Source organism: Rhyacophila brunnea, unplaced genomic scaffold (assembly GCF_057557595.1).
Source record: "Rhyacophila brunnea isolate RB1 unplaced genomic scaffold, BYU_Rbru_1.0 scaffold_22, whole genome shotgun sequence".
Classification (NCBI taxonomy): Eukaryota; Metazoa; Arthropoda; class Insecta; order Trichoptera; family Rhyacophilidae; genus Rhyacophila; species Rhyacophila brunnea.
Window position 1 is genome coordinate 17,410,652 of NW_028232882.1, and position 22,715 is coordinate 17,433,366.

Below are 22,715 nucleotides of genomic sequence, written 5' to 3' on the forward strand. Positions count from 1 at the left end.
GGTTTGATATCGACTGATTAATATGATGTTCGAGTGACAAGTACTTAATTAATTCTGTTGATAGATGTTACTATATACCTAGGTGAATGATTCTTTCTATGAAGCAGTAATTCATGTCGTTTATAGCAGCTACACATATTGTTTTTAAACAAAGTATGGACTTAATAAGTTTAACGCTTTAACGATGGCCGAGTGGCTTAAATGCCGGCCTATAGAGTCGAGGGTCCCAGGTTCGAATCCTGGGTCTGGCTAGTACACATATTGTTTTTCAATTTGTGTATGAGTCAGAGTATGGACCTAATAGGTTGAGCAAGTGACTGACATCCATTTCTCGTAAAAACAAAAATCTGTCAATACAAACCTACACTCTGTGGAGGCCCATATGATCCTATTAGGATCGGACATGGTCTAAAGAAAAAAGAAAAGAAGAAGTAGCTAACATCCATTTCTCGTAAAAACAAATAATATAAATACAAACCTACACTTTGTGGAGGTCCCATATGATCTTATTAGGATCAGACATGGTTACGTTATAGTTTAAAGAACGTGTGATGCTTGCCACAACTGCAGAAATGCGAAACGATTTGCAGCTGATTTCATTGTTAGCCTTGGTAGCCTTATTTTAGCGTCACTCTCATATTTTTAGACTCAAACTTTACATTATATTTATTGTGATTGTTTTCTTGAACACCGTTGAAATAAACACATTTTCTCTCGATTCGCTAAGCGTGTCTATCTCTACATTCTATATTACGCAATATTTCAATTAAAACACAACGTCTTAATTATTATAACACGGAATTATTGCGTCCATTAATACACTTTCAAACGTGATAAAATTATGTGCAATAATAATCTTAATTAAATCTGTTTCGTCACTACTATAAAAAGAGAGTACAATACAAAAAATACCGGCTTAATGAAACTCTTTTTACTTTCACGCTGTTTAACCATGATTTTATTTTAATTGCGGTATGATTCTACATACGCCTCTAAGTGAATATATTTTACAATACAGGCATACATACATTTTAAAATCACTATTATATTCCGCGTTGGTTGTGAAATACAGAACAGATTCATAAAATAGAAATATGAAAGCTTGTCATCGTAGACCAAAACTATGGCGATACAGAGCCCTCTGATTGTCCCAAAAGTTTAAGTGACAAACTTTTATGCATATTATGTATGATACAGACGTTATTATTGAAAGTAATATATTCCACACGTGTTTAAGATTATCCCATATTTCTCCACACTCGAGACTCTTCTTATAACGCATTTTTTTTGTCTTACTTTTGGTAAGAAACGTGTTTGTACATGTTCCCATTTTTTTTACTATTTCATCGGAAGCTGATAGGGCTCAGAGCCTAGTGGTCCGCGCGTGGCGGGTCGATGAGCTAAGTGAGATTAATACACATCACAAATGTACTCTAATAGTAAAAAAAAAAGTCGCAGGCGGCGCTTACTTTATTTCAGTTCTATTAAATATTTTAAATTTGTGGTTGTGCGTAGCAATTTGACGTGGTATGATGATTGATATACTTAAATGATAACTCCCGTGTATAATTTAGGAAACACTACTTTAGAGCATAACACCTGGTCTTCTGGGTTGCTGTGTTGATTAAATGGCGTAAATTGGTACGATGTGGACTATCCAAACGTGTAGGCAAAGTGTACATGTAGGTTTTTTATTTGTTTGGATTCAGAGCTTTGGCACAGTGGTTTCAACAAGTACCTAACTGTCTGATTGCATAGAAGTTTCCTAAAATGTCATCCACTAATAACATGCTTTCTTTTTTTCCTTCCAGATGCCAATACGGTGAGGATTCAGAACGACCGAAGACATGCTGCGGGGCGGGCGGAGCGAGAGCCCTAAGTCTCCGCTGGTTCATCGTACTGGTGGCCCTCACGGGGGTGTGCTGTGTCCTCGTGGGAACAGTTCTCGGGGCGGTCCGAGCGCAAGGACGGGCGCACCTAACAGTCCTTCTTCTTATGATAGGTAAGATTCTCCACATATATTATTTGTATCATAATAATACCTACCATTCGTGCTGTTTGCGCTGGTCTGGCAGTCAGGAAATTCTGGACCCGAAGTCACTGGGATAGGCGAAGGCACTTTAAGGATAAATATTGTGAATAGGCTAGGCATTCATCAGACATATTGAGATCTATATAGTCGCTAGTGTAAGATATGAAAAGCGTGTAAGTGCATCTTATTAATGTGATTATTTCTATGACTTGTTTTCTCGATAGGATAGGACCAGGAAACTCAGAAATTGTTCTGTGGATAGGACCCATATTATATCTCCCCGCTTTTTATCGTACCTACATATATATTCCGCAACTTTCGCTTCCTTCCTTAATACTTCATTGATAGGTACAGCTCTATGAGATCGTAGAATAGTTAAACTTCTATTGTTTTAACTCTATTTCAAAAATTTCATTCTAATTATGAATCTTGCGATAAGTAAGTAGGTGTTGCCACTATTAAAACGATTTCAGAATCAATGCAAATACGTTATCGTGATTTTTTTGGGTAACCTGAAAGTAAATAATCGTCGTTGATGGGTTCTTGGTAAACAAGGGCGGGAAATCTCCATTTCTCCCTACCCTGTACCTACCAGTTTCATCGAGGTGTTTTTCCTGCGCATCTATTCTATACATAAGGCTGCTATCGGCCGTTATCGAGGATAGTTTATCATATATATGTATTGAGGCATTATAATTTATTGTTACAATAAGTTAGCCGTCAAAACTGTCTATCTCGTTCTAAAAGTTAACACAGCGAAGAGAGGTGCTATTAGAACATAGCACCTTTTGACAGTTCTGACGGTTAACTTATTGTAACAATTAACCTCTCTATACATAAATATGATAAACTACCCTGATAGCCGCAGATATGAGCTTTTGTTTTATAGAATAGATGCGCTGGCCATCTTTTATTTAATAAAACGCATTCGCAAAATAATTGAGTTATTGTTTAGGTTGTTTCGCTGTAATCGCTTATAGTTTTAGGTCAATAACCTACATTAAGCACATGATTTAATTGAAAGGTAAATCAGGGCATCATAATTATAGTCAATAGAGAGAATTGAAATGTCTCTATTTACAGTAATTTCCTTCCAATTCCTCAACAGTTTATACTAATTAAGTAGGCAGGTAGTGAAATTAAACCACCCCCAAATACGGAACCCATGACTGTTATCTTACGAATATGGCGAGAGGAAAATAATAAAAAATGATATTAGTATTCTGCAAAAATCAGAACCGCCATTAAAAACAACATGGACGTTTTAATTAAAATAATTAAAAATATTCCTTCAAATCGTAGCTTGTGTTGTCAAATAAAAGGTCAGACGAAACCGCGAAGATTTTTTTTTTCCCACTGGCAAGTTTTTTTTTCCTTTTTTGACGTTTAATAAAGCAACCTAATAATGTCGCCGTGACAATGGCGTCAGTTGGCTCATTTGAATAGACCTGTGATATTTAGATTTAAAGCGGACAGAATCCGCGTGTTGTTTCGCAAATTAAATTACAGCATCAAAGTGTCAACTCGGTAGCCATGATGGGCTTACGGACTTAAGTCCTAAACGTGGCTCCAGAATTTACAGCTGTGCCCGCCGCATTGCAAATAATAATCCTTTGCGTATTTAGCTAAAATAATGCAAAGTTGCCCTCGTCAAAAACGGTGTTGACATAACCTCCAAAATTCCCCATTATCCGGAGGCACGTCACTCAAAATTTATAATTCAGGAAAACGCCTCTTGATGCAGTGGGGGCTGTAACGGGGTAAATTGAAATAGGTTGGATGCAGTCATGCTGGAAAACTTTGACCCATCTATACCTAAACTTTGGTCATTCCATTAGTATGTATAAATAGGTCAATACAATTTGATTTTATAGTAATTACTGACGTTATTTATACAAACCAATGATAAAATAATGTGGGCCAAATTTACTTGAATAAATCGTACGATTTTCTTCATTATACCTACTTAGTCTAACTAAATCAATAAGAAAAACCAAAAAGTGTGGATTCATAATATTGAATTGGTAGGTAACTAACTATGTATAAAAAATCATATTCTTTGTTGGCAACATTGCATGCATTATTTGTAAATATTAATGAAAACTACTGTTAACTGTGAAAATTACTGTTATGCACTATTATTTTTCTGGTTCTTCAGCCCAAATCGACTGATGGCGTCATCCATTTTATTTTCTGCCTCTTCGATGCTCCCCTTCAATCCTTCATCGGCACCAAGCAGCTATTTGGCACCTTTCCTTACCCACATTATCGCCCTAGCGAAGTGTTCGTCTTCCAAAAGATCTTTTCTGTTCTGGGCATCCACACAAGCATTGCACGAATCCCGCCCATTTCAGTCGGAGCATTACTAGTGCATTGCACATTATTTTATTTATGTGTATTAAACTTCAAACTGTTATCGCCCGCATCCACTAAAAACTGCAAGCATGTCAACACAGTTTTAGATTCTCGCAAACAATGAATTCCATAAATCATTAAATGTGCAGAGGTTGCTAAGATAAACCTCAAAACTTTTATTTTGTTATTACTACACGGTAACTGCCTGCCACAAAACATCTTAGACTTATACCGAAACCAAAACATTCACCTGACGTAATGCCAAAATAGCTAACAATGAATTTAAACAATAGTTTATAATCGCCACGTTCCAATGCGCTGAAATACGGATATTTTTTATGCGACAATACATTAAAAATATTGCAGACTCTCCATCAAATGTTGTAATACTAAAGTTCATAAAATGCAACTAATACAAAGCCCGCTCAGTGTCCTGAAATAATACCAATATTGAATGAGTGTTTCGTTTACGTAACTCACTTTAATTTATTACAGTCGAACATGGTTATTACGACCACGGAAATAGCGAGATCTCGGATGTAAAAAGGAAACATTGGTTGACATTTTAGTTCATGATTTTCTCCATACATTTATTCACTTTTTCAACGAGCTACTTCTCGGGTATACCGAGCCAAACTGTTAATGTGTCGATCGTTTAAAAACAACATTTTCGACCCTAAGCAATAAAATCCGACCGGGCAGTTAACTAGAGCGATGCCGCCGGGATCGGATTAGTTAAGTGTCTAAGTACCTAATTGGTGTTTTTGCCGACAACATTGAGAAAGTATCCACGCATATGGTTGAATTTGCATGTAAAAATCCAAGCTTTGTGAAGTCAGTAGGTACCTACCAGTGCCGGCGGATCATTACAGTAAACAACTTATTTTGTAGTTAATGAATGCCATGCTTGTTTCGGGGATTTTTACGGTGGTTTTCAGATTTTTTTATGTTATATGCTTAAATAGTAGGTACGTGGCATAAAAAATGTTATATAACGATAAAAACGAGTAAGTAATGCTTATAACGAGCAAATTCAGTCGGTCCCATCTTCCTCGTAATAACCAAGTTCGACTGTACATATATCCTAAACACGTTGATCCCATATATACCCACACTCGAAAATTAAACCTTGTTTCAGCCTTACCCAGAAGCCAACCCTCTTTCCATTATATTTGGGTTCCCTGGTAGATCCCATGGTATATTAATATTATATATATTTTCACGGTTCTATTAGACCCGATGTCAAGCGCACCACTGCCTTATTCCCCCAGAGCCAAAAGGATTGAATTGAACACACAACACAACGCGTGTATTCGAAGCATGTCGTGTTTGTTTTCATACCTGTCACGGCAGGTCACTGTTGACGAAAATTGAGATGTTTTGCGGAAACAGATGAATTTCCCATTTATAAAATACATGCTGGGTGTAAGATGTTGAATTTTCTAAAACATTATTTTAATAATCAATCAATGTTCACGAAGAATAATACTATAATATTATGTCGACCAAGCCTTTACATTGAGGAGGCAACTATTATTAGTAAAAAATATCAAATCGGTGTATTCAGCTTCGTTCAATGGCGCGTTTAGTGAGGCTTACCGTGCACCGTACACCTTGGGTGTGGTCACCGCCGTCTTTAGATTAATAAAGCCTGAGCATAAGTTTTTGCACAAGCAACGAGTGGTCCACTTTTTAGCTGTCCAAATCAGATCCCATATTGTCCGATGTCCCAGATTGCTTGACATATTGATTCGCCCTTTCTCATTTCAAATTGAATTATAAAAATTCTCAAATCAAATATATTAACTATCAGTGTTATTTATAAATAATATACATTCCTGTTATTCATCAGCACTGTCAAAGTCAGACTAGTCCTTCACACAAAAACCGGTGGTAATATCGTTTTCCAAAAAATAGGTAACATTGATCTATGCATTACATTTGTAGAAGGTGTGTTAATGCTAGTGTATTATTTATCGTGTAACTTATCTATTAAAATCAAACCATTCCTTGTGTGAACACGACAGACGCGTCAGTATGAGCACTCTATAGAACTATGACAGTTCATACATAGACAACAACGGGAGGGGCGGAAAAAGTAGGACCAGTTGTTGTGAATGTATCGGCTTTCTACTTTAGTCGGCAATGGTGTGGTATAACAGGCTACGCTCTCGAGTGTGGAAAAATATGTGATAAACTTATAAACGTATTAAAGAGTATGTTATTATGTCAATATTTACGCATGTACAATAAAAATATGAATTCAAATTTGTTGCGTAAATGTAGTGCGCATTCAACATTTTATGATAATCGGCGTGTTTTGTGTAATTGGGTTTTTTTTGCCAACTACATCATAAAGTCGTTTTCACGTGAGATATTCTTGCAAATTTAAAATTGCAGGTATACAGTGATATAGAGCTTTTAACTGCATATCATTAAAATTTGTTCGTTTTTCAAATCGGCTATAACGAAAGAGCGAAAAATCAGACGAATAAACTCTACTTCAAAAACGGAAGCGGGGGTCAAAAGAATAGATATGCACCTACGTGAAAAAACAGAAGGATTTTTAGTTTTGTAAGTGACCGCAATGACGTCACAGTCTTGATCTTTATTGGCTCGCTATATAGATCGGCCGACAAAAATTGGTCTAATGTACTTTATAACAATGCTGCGTATTTTTTTTATGACACATTGAACGCAATGAAAATTCTTTTTCGGCCCTGACCAGGGCTGTATAAATTGTTAGGGTCCGCAATTCTGCCGTTACGCCCTTTTCAGGTGTCGTTGAAGCTAAAACATGACATTAAAGCTATCTTGTATGATACAGCGGCGCGCTATACTTTTTACGAAATCGGAATAAAACATATTTTTTTAGCTTGTAATAGTAATAGTACAAAAAAGATAACTTTAAAGCGAACGAAACCTTTCCTACGTCTCACAATGAATCGATAAACTATTAATAAGTACTGTCAGATACCTACTGACGATACGTTAAAATTAATTGAAACTCGATTTTACCTGTATAAGATATGTTTTAATAAATTAATCCGATTGCCCTTTACAAATTTTTTGATGTAGGTATGCGCTTTAGGCTTTATTGTGTTGTCATTCATTATTACAGAAAACACTAAATATAAGCTTAAAACTTTCATATCAGCCTAATTACCTCAACTAAACATCTGTTTTCTGTCCGCCATTTTATTGATGCTATATATATAGACCGATTGTTCTATTTACAAAAATACTGTGGAATAGTTAGTTGTTGATAAATTTGACCCGTTTTTTTAAACTGCGAAAAGCGTTATTAATATAGATATTTTGTCTCGTGAAGGCACATTCCTATCCTGCCCCGACGACGTGCTCAGATCACTTTAAAATTATTTTCGTTTTCATTTTTCCACAGCATCTCAGATTAAGGTTAAAATTATCCAAATTGACAGCAGACAAGTCAGTGAGTAGCATTAAAAACCAGCACGTAGGTACAACTGAGCATCAAGTAAAACTACATGGTAAATCCTGATGTGCATTGAAGAAAAAAATTATTACAGCGTTAGATATAGTTTAGCCCCGTCACACATATAAAATCGTCTGCACTGCAACACGTCGAATTAGTCGATATGATTTTGTCGTCATTCACAAAATACATGTAACTTAATGTATCGCTTTTATTTTGTTAACTGTCAATTCATGGTGGAACTGCATTGTATTGTAGTTTCAACCTTTCAGTTGAAAATGTCCCTCTGAGGCAGATGAAACCGGTTCTAATTTATTGATTAAAAGTGGAATAAGTACCACAAAAAAAATCGTTTTATTAAATTAAAACAACAACAAATAATGTATCACCGCACCTTTTGGTAAATAAATGTCTGCTTGTTGCGTGTAACAATTTTTCATGGGGCGCAAGTAGAATAGCAAAATGTCGCATCGACACATGTGCAGAAGCTCATTCGTGTCGGCTAGCCGCGTGACACCATTGTGCCGGCGTGATGTCGCCTTGAGTTGCAACATTGCCGGCATTTTTGATTTCTGACAAATATTCCAGTCGAGACGCTTTCTATGTTCGACCGGGCTTACAGTTTAAATGAAATCGATTAGTTAAACTTTAAGTCACGTAGCCTAAGTAACTGGTCAGGCCTAAGTGACGAGTATTCGGTTGGTGGAATTATCCCAGCGTCAGTAGGTAACCCATTTACAATTTTTAAAAGCCTATTCACACATACTGAAATTAAAATTAGTATTAACAATGTCGCAGGTAACTTCTCTTATTTGACCACAAAATGCAGGTTCTGGCTTATTTTCTTTGGCCCCCCAAAAAGGTGGTATCAGTATGTTTTGTGGAGATTTCCAGAAGTCACTTTATTATGAATGGAAAAGACCACACAACAGATTACAGTAAATTTCGACGTAGGGCTTGGAATGTGTGAGTGTCCTAAAAAAATAACCATGCATTATAGACATGTGTTTAAATTTATCCCGTATTATTCCTTACTCGAGATCGGTTGCCTGCTTCTCCTTATCCGTTAGGTATTTCAGTTCCCATTATTTCTAGTTCCCTCAAAAACACACATTCTTTATTACAAGACGCAATGTAAATAAAGCAGGGTGTTGCACAAAAGAGATCCTTCTTGAGCTTTTGATTCCATGCGAGGCGCTTTTGGGAAGAACTGCAAACACGTCTAATGAAAACGCGCGTGAATTCTTATATATTTGTTATACTAGCTTATTTACTTACTCTATATAGTTCAGGGTTTTTCAACCTTTTAACACCAGCGACCCGGTGAACATAGGACACATATTTCGCGGACCGGTATTAGCCAGGAATAATAACCATTACCTATAAACAGAATTTTTTTTATTAAATCTTATGTTTTAAAATTTGTAAGCAAATTTGCTATACGTGGTTGCAGCATTGTTTCTGAGAGACGAAGCGCTGCATTAACATCCATTCGATTTCTCTGTTTGGTTTTTATTACTGACATCGATAAAAAAGTCTTTTCACATAAATAGGAAATCGAAAAAAATACCGATAATCTGATGTTTATAACTCAGAGATAGATATTATTTATCAAGGGATATCCAAAATAGAAATAATGATTGCATTTTATGCCTGGACACCAGAGTGATATCGGAAGATAACTCGATCAGCTATTCTCTCTCACGAGGATCAAGTGCGCATGATTTAATATCTTCCAAAAGGGATTTTAGAGAAATGTTTATTAAAGTTTTCAGCTAATTCTTTTAAGTGTTGGCTTATGAAGTTGAATATGACTTTCTGGCACCATTCAAAAATTCTCCCAGCATTTCATCTAGTGCGAATTCCCAGAATCGTATAGCGATATAGTCGGTTGATAGTATGGTGAAAACTTTCGCGGACCGGTAATAAATGCTTACGGACCGGTTGAAAAACACTGCCCTAGTTGATATATTTTTTGTGAATTTCAGTTGGCAATACTGAGCTACTAGATATCTGGAACGCAAAGACAAGGGCAAAATTTATCCACATCCCTCCCCGTATAGTTTAGCGCTGTCCTGGTCAGGAATCAGGGATGACCACAATAAATCCCGGATATTATCACCATAGGATAGATAGGGGATTTTTATGGCGATCGTAATTTGCGGGAAAGGCGCGTTTTACGACGAAAAACACGGTACGCAGGAGGACTAATAAATTCATACATTCTGCTCAAATATAACCGGATAAAATGTAATATTAGGTACATGTATAAATACATTTTTTGTTACCTACGCAAAGTCTGTGATTGATTACAGTAAAAACGTGTAAGCTATCGAACACTAACATAGGTAAGTAATGGTTTTTAATAAAGTTAACTTGGTACCACTGATTACATTCAGATACCTACACACAAACGGTCCAAACTATAAAATATTTATGACCAAACATATCGAGGAGTTCTATGTATTTAATAAACCCTATCCCACAAAATGAAAATTATGTAGTAGGCTAAAAGAGCCGATTTCCTAACTTTTTCAATTATTATAGAGTAGAGATAGTTAGCGGTTTTAAAAGACTAAATCATTTCGATCCTACAAAATAATAGTATTAGCTTAAATTTGAGAGGTGTATAATAAATCGATCATGGCCCCACATCCTGAAGCGGGCCCCCAGGCAAGGATTTTTGCCAGCCCCCCCTATCTATCCCTAATGCGCCTGCTAGATGGCAGCGACTTGACTGTGCGGTATAGTTTGTGCAAACAATACGGAACACTTTTCGGTTTGCGCAAGCTACAGTTTTCCCGTTCATACACACGGGCTTCCCGATACAAACCGGTTTGTGCAAGTAAGCTTGGAATAAAGTGTAAAGCATGAGAGTCTGGCCGGCGCTTTAGGTTAAGGGCAACGTGATGCTCTACAGTAGTGTTGAGGTAAAATTATGGGTATTCATGTATTTTTAGCGATTTTTTGTATTTTAAAATAAATCCACTTAAATTAATGAGTTGTCGGCTTTCATTATCATATTTTTTTTTTTTAGAATTATTAATAACCATGTCCTTGCTTTTTCGTACAAGGTGGTTGTTAGTAATTTTGAACAATCACAAACACCTAGGCTTTGAGAAAAACACATAAATATTGTGTCCTGACCGGGAATCGAACCCAGAACTCTCGGGTGGAAGGCAAGCGCCTTACGTACTGCACCACGAGAGCTGCCTTCATCATCATATCAAATACTGATCGGAACCCACTTTTATGATAGTCAAGTAACGTGCGACTCTTCGCCATTTTTGATAAATAGCTATTTTTATTAGTCAGAAAACACACTAAAAATACTTATAAAATAAAATTGTACATGTGAATTATCATTTAATGTACCTACCTATTAGAGCAAATTGGTTGTGTGTGTTTATCTCACTTAATTGCTATAAATACATACAGTGTCATTTTGTATAGGTACCTATATTCAATCGTATCTATATTTTTTACTAACATCGAAAAAAAATAGTACATCTTATCAAGATGGCGTCTGTTTAAGTAATGTCAACAATAATACAATAAGACGTATTTTGTACCGATAGTTTTTCGTTATTTACGTATATAATCGATAAGTTCAAAATAATTTTTGTGTTAAAAAAAATAACGACTGTCAGCTTATCCGTCGCACGCGCAGATTCTTCTATACTGAAAATGGATAATTAGTAATATTCTATGCATCTCTGTCATAATTGTTGTTGATTATGTGTTTACGTGCGATGTATAGGATATCAAAAGACGATTCTAGATATGTTAACTACTAATATTGTTATGTAGGGTCTTCGAAACTGTATTCTGCCATACATTTGTCATACGACGGATAAGTATTACCGTAATGTACGTGTTGGACTATTAGAGTTAAAGAAAAGCCTTTAAAAATGGCCGCAATTTTGACGAGCAGCAATCGGTCTAGCACTGCGACAGTTTCCTCTTTATGGTTTGTATTTTATCTCAAATTTTACGACGCGGATGGGAGGCGAATAAAATTGACTGCAACAAAGGGCAGACGGAGAGACGTTTGCAACAAAATGTCGCGGCTTATTGGATTTTACAGATCGGTACGCAGTCAGTGGAGTGGTATGACAACATCTTGATTCAGTGAGATATAAGATATAATTAAGTGACTTTGACAACTGTCAAAAATAAGATTTTCGCGGTTATTTTTTGTTCTTATTTTCAAGTAATTGGAGTATACCTTACAAACGTGTAACCCTAGCAGAGACCGTAGCAAACACTATGAGTAATCAGTCAGTCTTAAAACTTAATAAACTAAATTTTAATAATAAATATGACCACAAAATATAATGTAATAATAACGTAACTGTGTACGTAAATATGTAACGAATTCACATTTTTTTACCATTGTAAGTTTGTCTTTGACTTAAAATAAAAATATTTTTCTTTTTAGTGTTTTCAGATAGGTACATACTTATTAATTAATATAAGTAGTTGAAATTATAAATTATCAAAAAAATGTCTCAAATTTCAAGCTTCGTATCTTTCCGCTAGGTGCCTCTGGTAGGTAGAAGCATCCCCCTTAAGGCAATTGGGTTGTTTTTTTCCTCTCGCATCAACAATGTGTATTTTACATTCTGTTAAAAGTAATTACTACTAGGTAATATAAAAATATTTTTTTAAAACGTTATAATAATATGTACCTACTCTTTTTATTAACGGGATTTGAAATGTCACTTCGGACGCATTGTTGTTGGAATTTTCGGTGTGTTTATTAAATACCTATTCCATCGATTGCTTATTTTTTAATTGGCAAAGCACATTGCCCGGAATGCGGGTTCAAATATTTTTCTGAAGTTTACAAATTATGTTATACTAGATGGAAAGCCCATTCAAGGACGCGTTAAAACCATATATTATTGATAAAATTTCTGAACCAATATAAATTATCTGTTAGTATTAAGTCAGGAGACTTTCACTTCGATTTTTTAATTATTGCAATTCCAAAATATCAAGTTTACTTAGATTTAGTATTCAGCACCATATGCCTAAAATTAACATTATATAAAACTTTCGCCGCCATCTTAGAATTTTGAAGTGTCAATATTTAAAAATGATATGCATTTATTTATCATGCCAAAGTTCATGTTTTTATAGAAAAGTGCACAATTCGTTTGTATATTCCGGGCTATTGTACCGCTTGACAATCAGGATTTTTTTTAGTGTGTATGACAGCAGCTAGCAACACTGTAGTGTTTTCATTATTGTTTTATTCGTCCATCATTTTAATTTCAAATTTAGAACTCTGCAGAAAACTCTGTCTTCATTATTGGCTTTTAAATTGTTCTTACTGTAAAATCATAATATAAGAAGATAACATGCAACTGTCAAATTCTGATATATACGCCACTGTTACATACACACGTCATTTTTATTATATTTATTTTTATATTGCGTTCCGGGTGTTTTCATCAGTTGTGCAGCGTTGCATGCACAGAGACAATCGTTTACCCACTGCTATTCACTATTGACTTTTCCCTCAATTGTTTTTCTCGAAACGTGTTACAATATATTACAATGTATTTACATTAGAGGCGCATTGAGGAATATATATCGCCTGGCAGATTTTTCTGTAAGCTGGTCCATTCATATTCGGCAACAGTTACAACTGGCCAAGCTTTCCAAGACAATAAGAAGATCGCAGATTGTTTTCAATCGATTACAATCAATATGCCGTATTCACTAGGGATTTCAATACCGAATGAATATATCAATAGCGGTATTCCAATACTGATACACCGATACTCGTCAAAACATATTATAGAAAAAATAAGAAGTAGGTACCTATCAATAATCATAGTTATTAAAATCAATTTAAAACACTATTTTATTGCAACCTAACCTTGCGTACCTACCTACAACTATTATAGATCATAATATTTTAGAAACTGCGACTTTTTACAAAGTCCGGGTACAAAAAAATCTCGCAAAATTCAACGTTTGTTGGATGTACTATCAACGTTGGATCAAATTTGCCATGAATTTTTTCTTTTTCGAAATACTTAATATGTTAGTTCATCGCGACAATTCTATAAGTATATTTGAGGGATTTTGCTTTATTATTATTTAATTTTTGTTCGTTTTTTCAGCATTAATCTAAATTACACTAAAATGAATATACAATATTAGTATGTAGTAGGTAATCAATGAAAAAATAACATTAAATTCATTTTCAAATAACATAAAAGTCTTTGCTTTCTTAATAGCAAAAATACCGATAATTTGGATTTTTGAAATTGGTACCTATTTCGGTAGGTATCGATAAATAATTGAATAGGTATTGCAATCCCTAGTACCTATTCAAATATTGTTCTCACATTCTTCACACCTTAATTGTGTGATTTATATTGAATTATACTCATTTTAGTTTATAAATAATTAAAAGTCTTTCTCCATATTATTTTCTGGCATGTCGTTTTCTTTATCCTATGTTTTCTAGTCACTATAATAATTAAAAAAAAAAAAAAAACATTTTTGCCTTCAGAACTGCCACAAAAAAAAATTCTGGACACGATAGAATTATATTTAATGCTTAGCTTACCTTCATTATTTAGCTGTGTCCTAATTATTAAAACAAAATGGAGAGACGGTTAGACATACATTCTCACTCGTTTACGGTGTCCATCCTTCAGTTTATGGGCCTGTATTTGGAAAAATATTTTACATTGAATTTTAATGATTAAAAGAATGTTTGCAAATAAGAAATTAAACATTCATACTTTGAAAACACCTCAGATATTATACCCACTAGAAAAAATCACATTTGAAAAAAATACTATGCTCGACGGGATTTGCACCCGTATATCCACTGGTATCGTGCCAATATGCTTCAACCAATTAAACTACGAGCCTCATACGTAATTGCGATAATTTAAACTAGTAGGTCATACAAATTGCGTTATCATTGACTAACTAACTAAACCAGAAGTTGGAGCGGACTCTTTTTTGAGTTGCTCCGGTCCAACCCTGGTTGTGACTAGAATATCGCATATGAACTCATTTTCTCTATAATGGAGAAACATGCGAATAAAATTGGCGTAAAATAAAATTGAGTAGCCTAATATGATTGATACGGCTCTGTGATAAATACACTGGCATCTGTTTTATGTAAGTAGGTACATACGTATTCAAACAATACTGTGTCATGTCGCGCAGTTATTGAAATTAATAGTCCGCGACTTTTGTGGCGTTCAAGAAAACTTGTTTTCTTTTTTTATTGTGACCTCCATTTTCTTTACAAAATGGCGTCACGGCTCATTGGATAGAGCAGTGATACATTGTTCAAATTAATTAATCGGTCATCACTAATTTGTGCAAAAAAAATAATTACGGTCACTAAAGGGTAAGTGTTACAGTTATTGGCCACACTGTCAACAGATACAGAAAATTTCTATTCGAAAATTGATTACAATTTCATATCTATCACAAAGATCAAGCAATTAGTAGGGAGATATTGTCTTTAAGAACAATTTATTATTTTACCACTTTCTATCTAAACGTGAACGGAGAACTACATTTGTCAGCAAGGGTGATTCTGGACGCAATCAACGAAAGAATTGATTTTTTACTACATATACCTACTCACATACAAGTTAAACATTTTTTTTTGGAAAGTGACAAATGTTCCCTCTATAATAATGGGTGACCTAAATGCAAAAATAGGCCAACCCAGACAAGACGAATACTTAGCTACGAAATCAAACGGGTATGGAGAAAGAAACCAGAGAGGCCAGAGATTAACTTTTTGGAGGAGGCCTTCACCCGAAGAGGGGTTCTTACAAACCAAACAAACTAATTACATACCATTGTTCAATTTATAAACATTATCTAATAGTATTATATACAAAAAAAAATCTTAATATATATATATATAATTATGTGTATTACTTTTAAAAACATATTAAACAAAAAATAATTAATATTATATAAACTAGAAAATAAGTAGATAATACAACCATAGATATATATATATACATAATAGATAAATTCTTAGGTTATATATATATTCATTAGATATAGTCTGACTATATCTGTCATTTACTTTTGTTTGTAAGAAATAAAAAGAATTTTTATTATTATTATTATCTATCACAAAGATCAAGCAATTAGTAGGGAGATATTGTCTTTAAGAATAATTTATTATTTTACCACTTTCTATCTAAATGTGAACGGAGAACTACGTTTGTCAGCAAGGGTGATTCTGGACGCTATCAACGAAAGAAATGATGTTTTTTACTACATATACCTACTCACATACAAATTAAACATATTTTTTTTGGAAAGTGACAAATGTCCTTTCAAACCACTAAAATCAAAGATACACGAGAGCACGTGACTCAAAAATGTATAATTTTTCAAAAAAAAAGTCTATCATGCCTGAGGTTGGTGGTGTATAAAATGGATGAGGTAACCTTCATGTGGTTCTGATCCATTTTGGCAGATTTTACTAACTGACACTATTCATTGGTCTAAAACAGGATCTCTCTGATAACATTTTAAATAGGTACCTAGTAGAAAAACATTGTATGTATACTTTTCGCCCGCGGGGTGAGATTACCGCAAGCTCACGCACTCTCACGTGACGTGTTCGTATTGTGTTTCTAGCATAATTGACACAATGTTTTTCTAGGTTGTCAGTTTGTATTTTTAAATGTTCTGGTAGATAGTTCTAGAATGTGAGCTCACGTGACGTGATTCGTTTCTAGCATTTGGTACTGACTATTAAAGCTAGGCACACAAGCATTGCGTTCATTATTTATATTAGTTTCAGTTTACGTGGTTTCTGTGTAGATATGAGTACCTAGCAGGCACACACACGAGTTCAGAGATATTCAAAATTCATTCATTCCCGCCACAGATTTCGATAAAATTTATGGCCATCGGGTTGGCCGGAAAAAACGGCCTGTCATTGTGAAACGGAAAACCATCTGGCCTGCAAGCCGCAGCCGCGGGCGGGGGAAAATGTAACCCGTTGCAAGACCCACATCGACCCTCATGCCATCTTGACAGTTTGCCGAAATGAGCGGCTTAACCCTCAAATCCTGATAAATGAAGGCTGGAAACATGCGTTTCTTTTCCTGATTATTGGCGGGCTCGCCTGTAAATAATGTCGGGGCGATAAAGTAAATTCAAAAAACCCATGCGAATATAGTCTGATTACGGATTGCAATACCGATATTTCAAAACCGGTATTCCAGTATTTATCAATACCGGTTTTCAAAATCCAAAATACCGGAATTTTCGGTATTAAGAAAGCACACTCATTTTTGAAAATGAATTTAAGGTTATTTCTCCATTACTTTGTACTGTTTTGCCTATAAAATTTAGAATGTATATAAGTTAATGAGGCCTCTAATTCCAAAAGTCCACACTTGGTCAAAATCGAGAAAAAAATACGCTCGTATTCTTTGTATAATTTTACACAATATGTATTGATCTATAAATTCCAAAACACGACATAACCCTACGAAAAAAAATATTTTAAGCCTCGAATTATTACAAAAAGTGCCAAGTCCGTGTTTCATATTATTTAAAGCATGGTTGATTTTGCCCGTGTTCAAGTCAACCAATAAGGGAATGTACAATATTGGAAATGACGTCTCCCATGCTGTAGCATCTGGTAAACTCATGACAGTGCCACGGAAATATGTGCCTTATGCCGAATAACTTAAAAAGTGAGGTACAAGTAGCGCTACGTCCAATTTTATTTTGCCTATATTACATTTAAGAGTTTATCGGCTGAAACAAATTGCCGTTTCGTTCTAATTTTGACATAAAATACATCGGAAAAAATAATCTTACGTTAAAACAAATAATTGAAGCTTGAAACATAAAAACGTTGTTTCCCGCAAATATCGAATTGTGGACATATCGCTTTTTGTAATTAGATGCCCCTAATGTGCTTCTAAAATGCAAATATATTGACTAAATTGAGGTGAAATAATAATAAAACAAAATACTTCAAATATATTTATAAAATCGTTGCGATGAATTAACGTAATATTATTTCGAAATAGAAAACATCCGTGACAAAATGTTCAATCATTTTGTACAAGCGTTGAATTTAAAAAAACTTTTCCTGCAGCCAGACTTATTTGCACTTGATGAACTAGCTTTTTGGAGGGCTTTAGTTAAAACTACCAATATATTCAAATTATTTGTAAAAATCACCAGTTCTACAATATTTTGCTAAACAATAATGTTTTAAAGAGCTTTTAATACGTCATATATGTACTGATAAATAATTCTGGTCTTTTATATATTTTAACGAATACCGGTTTTCGACAATAAATACCGAAAAACCGGTATAGATATTTTCATTCGGTATTGCAATCCCTAAGTGCTCGTCCGTAGTAATTTGGCGGGCGCGCCGCGGCGGCGTCTTGCGAAACTCAAACGTATAACCGTGTGTATTATGCCCCAAAAAACACACTCTCTACGAACATTTTACACACGGTTATACGTTTGAGTTTCGCAAGACGCCGCCGCGCCGCCCCCGCGCGACCACTACGCTCTTGCACTAAGTCTGATACAGTGACGTCCATAGACAACCTTAGAATCCCACCCTATTTCATTTTAATTCACAAATTGACTACCAATTCGCTGAGCACCTACTTTATTATTAATTTTCAGATATCTCAGGCATACAAATATCCAGTAGCGAAGGGTTGGAGGTGGGCTGTTAAAATTCGGCATAAATAGTGCAGACTAAACTTTTTCAGTCATACTTATTTGTTTTCATTGAACTAAGAATATAAATTGCAGATTGTGCAGGTTAGTTTTTAAAATTCAATTAATCCCTGCCTAAGCCAAACCATTTGATGACGCATGCATATCGCTGGCGTTCTGTTTTGACATAAGTATATAACAAGCTAGAGTACATAAAACAATTTCAGATTACATTGCAGTGAAATTTAGACTTAAGTATTGTATTACTTTCTCTTTTCAGGTGTCGGCTTGGTGCTGGTAATCGTGAGCGGTGTCGCGTGGCGAGCGGCAGGTCGGCGGCGCGGTCGAGCGGCGAGGGCAGCGGCCAGCGGGGCGGCGAGCGGAGCGGGCCCGACGCGACGCGTGCCGTCCGCGTGCGCGAGAGCGCACCACCCTTACGCCGCGATGCTTTACCCCGAGTTCCACTGCAGGGCTCCGCCACCTTCCTACCAGGTGTCCATGCAAGATTATAGACTGAGGTAACCATTATTCTTAACTGCCAATTACTACTGATAATCTTAAATGATGTAGATTGTTAAATACATTAATTTATTATAATATGACTTTATGAATGCGGAAAATATCTGACAAGTTGAAGGCAAGTACAAGAGCAAAAAAGGAAGTGATGCGACTGTCACATGGCGGTGTTGCTAGTGATTTTCGGGATGCCTAAGTATGACATACTATTTTACGCGATTGTTAATCTAAAATCAGCGTTTCTCAACCGGGCCACAAAATAAATAAATAAATCAAATCAACGTTTGGGGTCCACAGACAAAATAAAAAAATAGGTACAATTAGAAAATAAATAACATCATCATTATCAGTCGGGGTCGATCCACTGCTGGATGAATGCTTCCTGTAGCTCCCTCCACTCTTATCGGTCCTTTGAACTTTATCAGTTTCTCTATCCAGCTGGTTTTAGGGCGTCCCTGTTGGTATTTGGTGACCTTCGGTATCACTGTATGATGACATTTGTCCAGCCCATGGTAACTATCCATGCCACATTGCGCTACTCGAAATTTTGTTTCAATTATTTTTATAAAAAATTGTAGAAATAATAGTGAATTTTTTCTCTTATGGGTCACGAGGCCTAAGAGGGTCTTAAAAGGGCACGGGCCTAATAAGGATGAGAAACATTGGATCCTAAATAATGGTAGGATTTTCTTCAATGTCAAGTCTTACTCGTGTAATATTGTGTAGCCGAATGGAAAAACTATTTGAAGGCCAAAACTCGCTAAGTGCCATAAATGATAATATTGTATGTGTGTTGTGTGTTATAATATCGTAACATATTTCATTTTCAGATTGCTTCATTTGGATCGAGGCGCCTCCCCACCTCCTATTACTTGTCCACCCCCCGCATACAGACCAAGACCAAGGTACGTTACCATTTATTTATATTCATAGTTTTTGGTATATATTATAGTAATTTACTAAGATGTCGCATCAACTCATCAGTCGTGCATTATTTGCTTGTGTTAGTGATTAAATTTGGTAATGCTATGGCCAGAAGCACTAAGCCTTAGTCTTGTACAAGACCGACTATATTCAGGCCATGGCATTGAATTGTGAATTACTATGGTAGTGCTAGTCATTGATTATCTTCAAATGCAATGCGGTAATTTGTTCGCAATAAATAATGAAGATTTTCGATTACATATTTCAGTCAAATTATTACTATTTATTTCAATGTACAACAATTATTTTCATTTTCTACAATCAGTTTGCCGTATTGCATTTAAAGTAAAAACAATAACTTGCAATACCATTGAAATTTACAGTTTCGTCTTGTGGCCTGACTCAGTGGGTCTTGTACAGTAGAGTGACGATAACTATAATAATCATCACATCATCTCATTTTAATCATATTACGACACACTTTGCTTAGAACTTGTAGAACCACAAAGTATCTACTAAATTTTAGTTTTTTTTTCGACTAAGTGTAATTTGAACGCATCTATTACTAATGTATTTGCAGTATATTATATAACATTCTTGAATCCTTGTGTATATTCCATTTTTAACAAAACATAATTAAAATTACTCTTTTTATTGCAACAGAGGTGCAGCGTCAGGAAACCCTCAATACATGGGCGGAAGAGGAGCGAGAGGCAGACGGAGGCCCGAGCCGAGGACTCCTGCTCCGCAGCTGTCGTCAGTGGTCATCCAAAACATCGCCCTGGAGCCCTACGACGAAATCAAGTACGACGACGAACCGGAACTGGGCCCACCTATCGGCAGTGAGAGCAAAGAAGAAGAAGTGCACCTAGAGAATAAAGAGGGAAATCTGGTGACAATAGTTCAAACCGGAGAGGACACCAGCCCCGTCATAGTCACCGTCTCCGGGTCCATGCCCGAGGAAAGGACGCAGTCGCAGACACACACATCTGAAATCGATATTTTGGCTCATTTATGAACATGCTTTTATCATTATTTTATTTGAATATTTTTGACTGGTATATGAGTCGCAATACATGGCTACGAATATACTTCAGTTATTAATGTTAATTAGATATTTCGAACGTAAAGCCAACTACAAAACATAACTGCATTCTTCAGCCATTACAATTGCACCATTTTTTTGCACAAGTATTCATGACCGTGTAATAAAATTGGCAAATAAATGTCATAGCAAAACCGTGAAGTTTTCTGCAAATTAACCTGCAATGCAAAGTCACTTGTAGCTAATTTCATATGTGGACTGATTGTCCTTTTTTTGTTTCAATTTCATACATTTAGACCCCATCCCTATAGAAGAAGGTTTTCACATCTTTGGCTAACATACTGCTCAAGTGTGCAGTTTCATTTGTAGCCAGCTTTACATAGAATGCTGCCCTGACTGCGAAACAAAAATATTGGTCGCTTATGCCTTATTTTAGTAAAATTCGACTGTAAGCTGATCATCATGTACTCCACCGTTTCCCTGGCTGATTGATTGACTACAAAGATGTATTGTGGCCTCGAGATATAAAGTTGAATGCCGTTCGCCATTATTTAATGATAAAATTATGGATATAAAGTTGCGTTTTGTTTAGCTTCATTAAAATTAATCAAATCGAATTTTACGACAGTCAAAAATAAATAATTTTCAGGCTGAACTTATATTGTAGCTATTAGGATTGTTTTAAAAAATTCATAATAATATTTTTTAATTATTATTAAAATTGAATGTTGGTTGTAATTTAATGAGATCAAAAGGATGCATTGTTTTAAGGTCTATTCATAAATACAGTTTCAGGTCAGTATCAGTTCAGTAATGGCATTGAATGCAATTTTCAAACAATTTTAATGATAAAATCCTTATTAAGAGATATAATTATAAACTATATCAAAATCAAAAGTATTTTTATCATAAAAAAATTAGGCTGTCACGCTCAGAGTCGGATTAAGACTTTCTAGACCTCTAGAGTGCACACTACATGAAGCATACGTAGCGGTGTGTATTCTGAGGCTTCCTCCCAATAATATACGTATATTATATGTATATATTGCACGATGAGTGTAAAACCATGATAATTTGGTTTTAAAGATTACCTTAAACCCTCATATCTCTGAATTATGTCATTTGCACTTACTATGGTTTCATCCTCATGGTGTGATATTTTTTTAATCCTTATAACCATGTTGACCTATACGTAGAGCGGCAGTAGTTTATATAAATACGACTGCGACTGGTCAACAAATGCATGTTGTTTTTTTCGATGTTTAAGAAACCAATTCCTCATAAAAAGTTTCTTAATACAACTTCCACTCTGTGGAGGCCCATATGCTCTGCTCAGGATCAAACATGCTAATTTATGTTTTTTTTTTATAATCTCTATTCTTCTCTGTCTTCTTGTGCTCTATGCATTCATCATTTACATTATCAAACGATCAACAGGGTGAGGAAATAGCAGCAAAATTATATAAGTAGGGCGATAGGCCCTAAAGCCCACGTCTTCATTCAATTCGGCCCTGGTCATTCTGTCAGTGTTGCGTTCATATTTACAGAAATAAGTGTTAGCTTTTGATTGATGTGACAATTAATAATTTAAAATACTTTTTCTATGAAGTTTTCATCTCTGACATTCTATGATATAATATTACACAATGGATACTGATCTGTAACTGATTGTA

The 22,715-nt window shown here is 35.3% G+C and overlaps 1 protein-coding gene across 1 annotated transcript; it reads left to right on the forward strand.

Moving 5' to 3' along the window:
• The first annotated feature begins 572 nt into the window (after window positions 1-572).
• LOC147070115 (uncharacterized) lies at window positions 573-21,154 on the forward strand. The gene is made up of 5 exons (XM_085949914.1): window positions 573-601; window positions 1,812-2,002; window positions 18,838-19,075; window positions 19,904-19,978; window positions 20,661-21,154. The coding sequence occupies exons 1-5, from the start codon at window positions 573-575 to the stop codon at window positions 21,013-21,015; spliced, it is 888 nt and encodes a 295-aa protein (XP_085806040.1). The 3' UTR covers window positions 21,016-21,154.
• The last annotated feature ends 1,561 nt before the right edge of the window (window positions 21,155-22,715 follow it).